The 10067-nt window shown below is 34.8% G+C and overlaps 1 protein-coding gene across 8 annotated transcripts in view; it reads left to right on the top strand.

Annotated features, from left to right (window-relative positions):
- The window catches only part of DACH1 (dachshund family transcription factor 1), a 368257-nt gene that overhangs the window by 190196 nt on the left and 167994 nt on the right, over positions 1–10067 (top strand). For all 8 annotated transcript variants that reach the window (XM_075741715.1, XM_075741717.1, XM_075741716.1 and 5 more), the window contains exon 3: positions 2578–2739. In XM_075741715.1, coding sequence (XP_075597830.1) covers positions 2578–2739 — 162 coding nt within the window. The remainder of the gene's footprint in view (positions 1–2577; positions 2740–10067) is intronic.

The following is a 10067-nucleotide window of genomic DNA, read 5'->3' on the forward strand; positions in this document are numbered from 1 at the left end:
ATAGGAGACACGTGTTTCAGATTCGTACAGTTTAAATTAATTGCTGTATAGCAAAGTAATCGTTTCAATCACTTATGTGGTTGTATGAGGGAAGGAATGAAATTAGTAGTTTAATTTCTGCTTTTTTAAATTATCATTTATTGTCAGAAGCATTATCTTGCGAAAATTGTACTGCAGAACTTAGCAATCTGTATTTTAGTTTCCCAATCCTTATCCAAAGCTATGGTTTCCTCTAGAGAGAAGCGTTATGGCCTACTTTGGAGAGAAGCACTGAAGTATACTCTTTTGCAAATTTTGTAGCAAAAGAGAGTTTGTATTTTAATGGTTCTGTGACTGGGTCATTACCCCAGTGAGACATAATATTTACAGGTGGGCTCACAAGCCCAATGTCCAGTGTTTGTTTAATACAGTATTTTTGGAAGCACTTAAAAACTGCTGGCCTGGAAGTGCAGTGACAGCCAAAAGTTTGAGGCCTGCTGTTGTATTCATTAGTTGTATCGTGTTTGAATATTCCTCCGAAGGATTGTTCTTTAAAGATGCTAGTTTTAGCTTGTCAGTGATGTATATAAAAAAAGGAAGTATAGGTTATTGTATTGTTTAATGAGCACAGGATGCAAACCAAAGTTCAGAGGTGCACTGTCCCTTTTTTTGTGGCCTAATTTAGGGACTGTAACCAAATTTGTATAACGTATAACTTCATATCCTTCCTCTAAGTTAAAAACATCATTGGAAGCAATCCATATTATTGTCAATCGCTTCTTAAGATTAGAACATGCACAATTTGTAATAGTAGAAGCAGCTAAAACAAAATGAACCCCTTGTATTTATCCACCTTCTGATTTGATTTTTGGCTTTCGGTACATCTTCTTCTACCTGAAATAGCAATTTTCTAAATAATATTGATTTGCCTATGCAGAATGTAATTATCACAGACTTGGTAATTCTCATTGCACTTGGAGGTGTTAGAAGTCAGCCTGTGAGGAGCGTTGAGAGGCTGGAACTGTTTGCTAACCTTTATGTGGTCAGGCAAAGAAATAAAGGAAAACAACCTTGAGTCAAGCCACAATACATGCAAAGGCACCTCTTACGCCATCTCATTGTCTTCCCTGGGAGATTCCTGATCTCCATTCACCTTCTGCCTTCTCTCTGCTGGATTTTGCCTTCTGTCTCTCCCCATTGCTAGCTGAAAACATGGCACGAGTGAACTCATTTTCCATTTGAGGAGGCAACGGAGACAACCAGGGGCTCTTGGAAGGTGGTAGCAATATTTACCTCAGCAGTTTGGGATTATTTGCTTATTTGGTCTTTCCTGCTAAATTGCACTCTTCCTGTGCTGGGTTGCAGCCTGGGCCCACTAGAGTAGTAAGTTGTGCAGTTAATTCCTCTTGAGATCCATAAGACACTTCACACCTCTCAGAGTAGCTGAAAATCAGACAAGCAGGCACCTTTAAACTAATTACACTGAATTTTTTCAAGCCTTCACCATGGTCAGGGCAAGAATCTTGATTCAAAATGACTGAGGGTCTGTTCTCCTCACGTAGCATCACAGCCTGAGGACTGAGATTGCCGAATTGCATAAAACTTACCTGGTTTAATGCTTTCTCTTTATTTTTTTTATGTTTATTTCTCTTTAATTTCCATCTCTACCACCCAGGCTGGGGTAAAGGGATCTGAGTGGGTAGCAGCACTGTTTGGGGACTGCAGAAAAATTATCCTGCCTCAGGGAAGAGAGCAAAACCTTACGACGTTGAGTAAAGACCGTATTTAATGTTGAGTTTTGAAGATGTTGCTGGACCATTTCTCTAATTGCTTTTGACAAAGAGAACTTTTCTCGTTTTTGTAGAATATTCTTGTAAATGGATGGATGGCAGAAATTTGGTTTGGTAGGAAGAGCACTTCAGGTGCAACATCTTCAGGTTGGATTGTCTGAAGACGGCTTTGGGATTGGTGTTAAACGGGTTTAATAATTCCTCTTCTCATTTGTAAATGCTTTAATGCCTTGAAGTTTTGGGGAAAGCAAAATAAGTATTTCACCGATGGTCAGCATTACTAACCTTTCTTTCTTCTTCCTAGAATGCCCACATCTCCTTGCAGTTATGTGTGAAATGAGAAATAAATGTCTGAGTTCTTTCATCTGTTACTCTTAAATAGAAATTATATACCTGATTTTTTCAGTTTTCTTTAGCATGGCAAACATTTGAGATCTAAAAGTTGTTTTTTTCTAAGTACAGTTATGTACATGTTCACCTATTCATAGCCAGACACTTAAGACACTATTTCGCAGCTAAATTAGATTTCTGAAAGCATGTATTTATATCTCCAGTTAGTTATGATTGTGTTATGACTGTCGTTATTGGACCAAGTTAAGGTTTAGGTGGACGTAGAGGAATAATTATCTAAATAGCATGAGAAACATTTTACTTGAAAAAGTTGACAAACTTCAAATCAAACGAGGAATAATACTCTACAATGTTCTCCATTCATTATGTAGCAAGTAGAAAGGAAGTTAGTTAGTCCCTTCAATAATGAAGAATCATAGAATAATATATATTAAATTTTGTTCATACTTCTTTGCAGGTCTGACAGCAGCAGCTGCAGCGGCAGCAGCTGCCACCAATGCTGCCATAGCAGAAGCAATGAAAGTGAAAAAAATTAAACTGGAAGCTATGTCCAACTATCATGCAAATAATAACCAGCATGGAGCAGACTCTGAAAATGGAGATCTGAATTCAAGTGTCGGTAAGTCTTAACACAGGATAATTATATGTCCATAATGCTCTAATATTTTATTAAAATGGTGATCCTTCTGGACTTCCTTCTGAAGTCCTTGATTTGGTGCAAAGAGTTGCATATTTGTTTTCCCTTTCTTACTGTTTTTAGTTTTATTTTGTATCTGACCTTTACACCAGCGTTCAGCATTGTTCTTACTATTACAAAAGCATTCTTTCCTTTGCAGGTTACTTTTGCAGACTCCAGTTAATATTTTCCATGAAAGAAAGTGGTTTGATTGCTTAGAGTTCATTTTTCAAAGTACAGGTGGGGTGACAGATGATGGTGTCAAAGTGAAATTTAACAATGTCTCCTGCTCAGTGTGCTGGGTATCGACTTTAGGTAATTCAGAACACAAGCTTGAAAGCAAAATATTTCATACTTTCATGTGCCCTGTGACAAAAGGAAAACATACATACACAATAAATTATTGCCATGCTCTGCAGTTCCTATCATATTTTATTTTAATAAACACATTCTTAAAATGTAGTTAACAGGTTTTTCCATTTCTTAAGCAGCCATCAGCAACTCTTGTTCTTTCTCAAAAAAGAATTGTTTCAGTATACTTTATTCATTTGTTTGGACGATTTGTTTTGCTAAAGCATACTTCAAAGCTAGAGTAACTTTTTGTTGTTGTTGATTAAATCTTTAATCATCTGTGTGTGTCTGCTGTAAAATGTTTTGTTATGCCATTTCATTGTATTGGCTCCTTTTATCATGTTGAGACAGTATTAACTCAGCAACAGAAATTCAATGACAAAGAAGTACATTCAGAAGACTGCAGGCAAGATTGGTGTATATTGGAAAAAAATGGCTTAAGATAGGGATTTTTTGTTTGTTTTTATTTTGGCTCTTTTATTGAGTTTTGTTTATTTTTTAGTTTTTCATCTCCTGAATACATTTGAAATGAGTCTTAGAGAGTTATGTACTAGCCTTAACGTAAATAAATACATGTTTGTGAACAGCAGTTCTGTACAGTTCGGTAGGCATCGGTAGGCTATTATTTAGAAATAACGTGAATTGCAGTTCAAAGAACTGGTTCACCTAGGCACACGCTATTTGAAATAATAACAATGTGTATGCATTACTGCGTAAGGAGACAATCAGATTTTTTGTTTTCCTTTTACAGAAAGGATTAAAAAAATGCCTCTGTGATGATGAAGAAAATAGTCTTAAATTAGTTATGTTAGTACTCGGATACCAGCATGTACAGTCACTAGAATATTAGTGGAAAGATTGTCCTCTTGGAGAGAAGACAAGAGCAAGTAGAGAGCAGGTGTCTTTCAAATCTGGAAGAAGGAGATAGGTACAAATGAAGTGGAAGGACCAGGTGGCCCCTAACATACTGGAAGAAAAGTGAAGAAATGAGAAGGAGTAAAAAACTGGGAGGATAGAGTTTGTGCTAGAACTAGAAGCTAGTTTAGATTTGAATTTCAGACTTAGTCGAATGCATTATGTGAAATAAAATGGTCAAATACTGAACTAGAACTGTTATCTTGCTTGGCAGTTCTAGTGACAAACCACTTGTACATCCATGGAAATGGAAAACTTAACAGGTAACCAACACCTAAACCGTGTGAATTATTTGTAGGAGAGTGGATGGAGACCATATCTGAATTTCCTCTGAATAAAAAAGAAAAAAAATATTTTGAAATCATTGTTTGAGGCATGATTTAGATAACTAATCTGCTCTTGTACATCTTAATAATTTTCCCTGTAAGAAAATACATTCTAGCTATTTTAGGAGGGCAAAGTTAGTGAAGCAATATTATGTATTGTCATTGTCAAAATTTCCTTTCAGCCCCTTAACTTACTTGTTAACTTCACTTAATTTCCCAATTTAACTGAATGAAGAATGGAGTTCATTTTGTTCAGAAAATATGGCTCTTCTGAGTAGAGTGAATAGCGTTCCAGTTGTCTCCATTCCATTCTGGACATACAGTGTGTTTCTCTATGCATTCAGTCTTGAGCTATACACTTCCTGTGGAGGTTTTCTCAAAATTAGTTTGCATTTATTTGTTTCTTTTATAGTAAGCCCTGTCTAGTATCCAGAGTCAGTTATGCCTATGGAACCAGATAAGTGATTCCTGCTACTAATAATGCCAGGATATTATTAGGTTAATTAAGAGTTAAGTCTCTATTTATTAGTTGCTTTTTTGAACATTAGCATATTGTATTATCTTGGCAAGAACTCGTATTTCAAAGGTGTTGCTTTGTAGTAGGTGTGTGAAGTTTTTTCCCCTGCATTTTTTCAGATGTTTATTTATGTCTTTTCAAATAAATATTATCACGTCCATATACCATTAATGTTTTAAATTATGGCTTGTTAGGCACGAATTTGAAATATTACGTTACTGAATGTTGACAGGAAGAAGGAATAAACCAAAAGAAAATAACCTGATTTTGGTTTACATTTTAAATTATGTTATGTGCCTGACCTAACTGAAAAGGAACAAACAAAGTAACCAGCCAGGCTAAAAGCTTAACTGATACATCTTAGCCCATATATAATGGGCATTATGGTATATTAGTGTACATGGATTGATCATACCATGTTCTTAGGCTGTTCCAATGCCTATGTAAAAGAAGATAAATAACATATGAGCTCTTGGGTTGAATTGTCAGGTTTACTTCTGAATTGTCTTGCTTTTTGGTTTTAATCAGATGCTTAATGTGAATTATAGAAGTCATTTTTGTAGATGAACATTGTATAATTATACAGAGCACTACACAAATGTATTAACTTGGTCCTTTGAAGCAATGGCCAAAAGGTTAGTGAGTGAAGGGAGTTAAAGGAAGCCAATGATACTAATAAGTAATTATTTTATATCCCTCAGTTTTGTATGGTAACCTTGAGCTTGCATCCTCCCACCAGAATTATCATTTTAGAAAGGGGGAAAAAAGGAAAAAAAAAAAGAAATTACAGAGGAATCAGAGTGAGGTATTAGCACACTGAGTAAAATATATGGCTGCAACGCCTTTCTCCCCCATCCACAATCAATTGGATTCTTTTAGTTTAATATTTACTTGCTAAGATGAGATGCTAGTCTGCATGGTGATAAACAGCCTGCTACTGGCATCTGAAGGTGACCTGTCAGTTCATATGGACAAATCTCCTGCTTACTGAAATGTACAAAATAAATCATTAAAGCAGGCAGGTGCTCATTCCCAGATTTAAATCACCATAGATTTATGATTTGAATTAATGCTTCATTTGGTCATAGAAATAGATGCTGAGACAAATGATATGCAGTGGTTGGGGCTTCCATACTGTAGCCATCCTAATATTGATTACTGAGATGTCTTTGCAATCTCTTGTTTATATCAAGTACTGTCTTGTGACAGCTTGGCTGATATGAGCTACATTGCAGATAAGAAGGAAAAATGTCCTGGGTTCTTTTTAGTGGCAATTCTACATACAACATGCAGGATAGATAAATTATTGTGGTTTTGTTTAAAAAATGAATTCTGTATGGCAGCAAACAAAAAAAAAGATTATGCTGTGTGTTAGTTTGTTTTTTTTTTTTTTAATTTAATTGCAGAATTAAAGAGAGTGACAAGGTCAAACTTAAGTTTCATGGAAGAGGTTCTGCTCTTTGTCATATTAACATCTTAGGATGGTATTAGGATCAGTTGTATATTTACCATCGAATACTCCAAAGTTAGAGATAGGTAGAGCAGCTCAATTATTTCCTTGCTGCTTAAGTACTTACTGCCCTGCTATCATACTTCATTAACCAGCAGCAGCAAAAGATAGAAGCCTTTGAAAATAAATATGTTTAAAGCTATTTCTGTGAGCTAGACTTTGCTATCTATAACTTGGTAGGAAGTGAAGAACAGTCCCTATACTTTTGCTTCCCAAACATTTTATATAATGAAAACACTATGCATATACTTTAGGGAATACTCAAAGGATTTGTAAAGACCTTTGCCACTTGCTAAAATCTGACTCATAAAACTTGTAAACAACTATCAACAATAGTAAATTACTTGCTTAGTAGGAAATGAGTTCATATCTATTCAAAATGTGATCTCAAAACAGATGTCCCGAGAAAATGTCATTGTTTAAACTACATTCATACCAAAAAAAAAAATGCTATTATTTCTTTAAGGAAGTGAAGCAATCATGAAGACTTTGGTGTTCTCAGTTTCTAAACACAGTTAGGAAATACAAGGCAACATTTTACACTTGGCTAGCACATTAATCCATAAACAACCACAAAATGTGTTGAAAATTAAGATGTTTTCTTGGCATGTTAGGTTTCCTATTCATCCGCATTACCTTGTAATATTTAAAATTATGAGACAAACGCAACGTTTTCTGTGATCTGTTGTTCAAAAGTAACGGTTGCTTGCATACTGTTATTCTTTTTTTTTCATCCAGAATCAGAGATAAAATGATTTAGGTGAAATTATTTTTCTCCAGTGACCTTGCCCAATAATAGAACAGTACAAAATGCAGTCATTTCCTTTTTCTAAACACACGTGTCTATTTTGAAGGAAAGAATTACTTTTATGGTTTCAGGAAAAAGTCTTGGAGACCTTGAAAAAGCAAATAAAAGGAAACAGAGAATGCAGGCCACTGAGCACAGCTCTGCAGTTGCACATCTGATTCTCTGCCTTGGCAATGTTAATGAACCTCAAATCCTCCCTATAATTAGATGAGGGAATTGCTTATATTTTCAAACAGATGATGCTGCTATAATGAAACGATTGACAGGGAACTTAAAGAGTGTCTACAGTAGTCATTTGGTTTCCGGGTTTGGGGTTTTTTTTCCTTTTCTCTTTTTTTTTCTTTTTTTTTTTTTTTTAAGTGTAAAAAGAAGATTGGCTGTAGATACAGGTCCTGGGAGAGGTAGTAATTTACACAGAATGCTATGACAGGTGTCTTTGTGTAACACGGAAATAAAATGAAAGAGAGAGGAATGATGGGCAGGTATGGCAATTTTTTGGGAGGGGGTGTCCTGTGCTTATTCTGCTTGGGTTCTTTAAAAGGGGCCGAGACTCAAGAGATGGATCCGGATTGAGTGCACAGCTGTAACTGCTGATGAGCTAATTGCTCCTTATCTCTCAGCCCCATTCATCTTCATTTTTTACCAATTACTGAGAATTATCTGTGTTCTCAGTTGGATATGAGAGTTAATCCTTTTTGGTTAAGCTGGCAGTACTGTGAGCAGATTCCAAATCATAGGGTGAAAAAGCCAGAGCAAGCTTGTTCTCAAACTCTCTCCAGTTCAATGACAGTATCACTAGTTCATAAGAATTTTTCTATTGTTTAACAGATTAAACACTGATTTTTTTTTTACTTCAGTACTTTTATTAATATGTATTTTTCTCTTACCGTAAACTGAATGTATATGTTCCTAGGTGGATGGATGTGCTCCCTTTCTAAAAACATTCACTTGCAAAAATGAAAATAAGATAAACAATAATTTCAGACCAGAAAGATTATTTGCGGTATTTCGGTGTTTATTGTATGATGCATAGCACTTCTTTCAACAACAAGACTGTGCATGCAACTTTGACATCATGGGACATAAGACAAATGCTTGTCAGTGAACTGTATCTACTTTTGTAAACTTCTTTGGGATCTGTGGATGAAAAGTGTTGTCTAGGTGCTAGCAGAGGCATAATCATAGAGGCGTAAGGACAAATGTGTGATGTTGAGCACATCGTATTTCAAGCTAAAGGAATGCTTTCATAGAACTGTGGTTGGGAATGCACAGAATACCAGAAACAGATCATTCGGTTGTAGTCAGATCACTAAACTTTGTTTTGGAATTTTACTTGTCTTCATGATGGCATGGGAAAAAAAAATAAAATTGAATTTCATAGCTAAAAGATAATGTTAGTCTATCAACTGAGAGCACAATTTCTCCAGATCTGCTTCCCTAGCCTCTAGTTGTGATTGTTAAATTTGTTAAATTTGCTAAACAAGGCAACGAATTGGATGTTATGATCTAAACACCAGTTAGTAAATTAAGGGGATTATTAGCAGAGATTCAGCATTTCATGTTGGACAGTCAGTTGTGTTATAATGATGAGTCCTTCATCTAGATTAAATCCTCACTGTGGGATTCATTGGAACAAATGTAGACATTTGCATCCAAGTTAGTCACCTTTGACTCAACAGACAGAAATAGGCAATTGTTGGGGTGATCCATCTCATCCTAAAGTAAATGGCAAAAGTAGGTCATATAAATTGCACCTTAAAAGTGCTTAGTCATGCGACTACTGACTTATAGTTACGTAAAGAAAGTTAAATGACTGAATCTCACTCTCAGTGCATGCAATTAATATTTTCTGGAATAAGATTTGAATGAGTTAACAGGTCTTTTCCAAAACAATGATACAGTAATGGCAAAGTAGTGTCTGAGACACAGTGAAATGGAAAAGAAAAAAAAAAAAAGAATCTACTGTTCAGAAACAGCAGGTGAGAAGTTTAGGTATTCACCTAGAAAACTATTTAGATATAAATATACTTTCAAGTTTGTTTTGATTGTATAGGTATATCACTTCTGAAAAGAGTGATTTTGCCTATGTGAGACATACTGAGAGAACTGGCTTCTAAAACTGCAGGAGCAAAAGCTTCCTGCGTGACATTTGTACTCTGGATCTGCTATGAAGCTGTATCAAGTTCATGGAAAATTCTAAATGATTAAGTCTATCTTGTCAGCAAGATTGAAAAAAAGGCTATTTATATTGTTTGATCGCATTTACTTTATTTCCTGTTCCATGCAAGATAATCCTAATTGGATAAATAGTTAGATAATTTAATCGTCAATGTGATTTTTTTCAAAATACATGCTTTACTGTTATGGCCATTTTCCCTTTTAGTAGTGCCTTGTATAAAATAATAAAATTGTTAAGCTTTTATTCAGTTTTGTTTCATTGTAATTTGTTATTGGCAGTAAATATACTTAAACATGATAATGTGGATGTGCTATATTAAGAAATGTAAGCTTAATACACACCTTTTTTGCTAAGTAGTTTTGTTAGTCCATAGGATCATCTTTCATAAATATTAATTAGAAGCTATATTTTAAAAAGAAAACACTAAATTTTATGATTGTTAGTTCAATTTTTAGAAAATAATGTCTATGGTGGAATTATCAGCATGAAAGTATGCCTTTCCTGTGCTATAGGTATGTAAATATGCTATATTAAGCATAAAAATATTTTCCATATAGTCATATAGAAAATTAAAGAAATATATAATTATGGTTGCCACTCATATATAGCACAAAGGACCAAAAAAAGTCTTCCTTTTTGTGACAGAATTAAAAAGTACATCCTTT

This window comes from Balearica regulorum, chromosome 1 (assembly GCF_011004875.1).
Source record: "Balearica regulorum gibbericeps isolate bBalReg1 chromosome 1, bBalReg1.pri, whole genome shotgun sequence".
Taxonomy (NCBI): Eukaryota; Metazoa; Chordata; class Aves; order Gruiformes; family Gruidae; genus Balearica; species Balearica regulorum.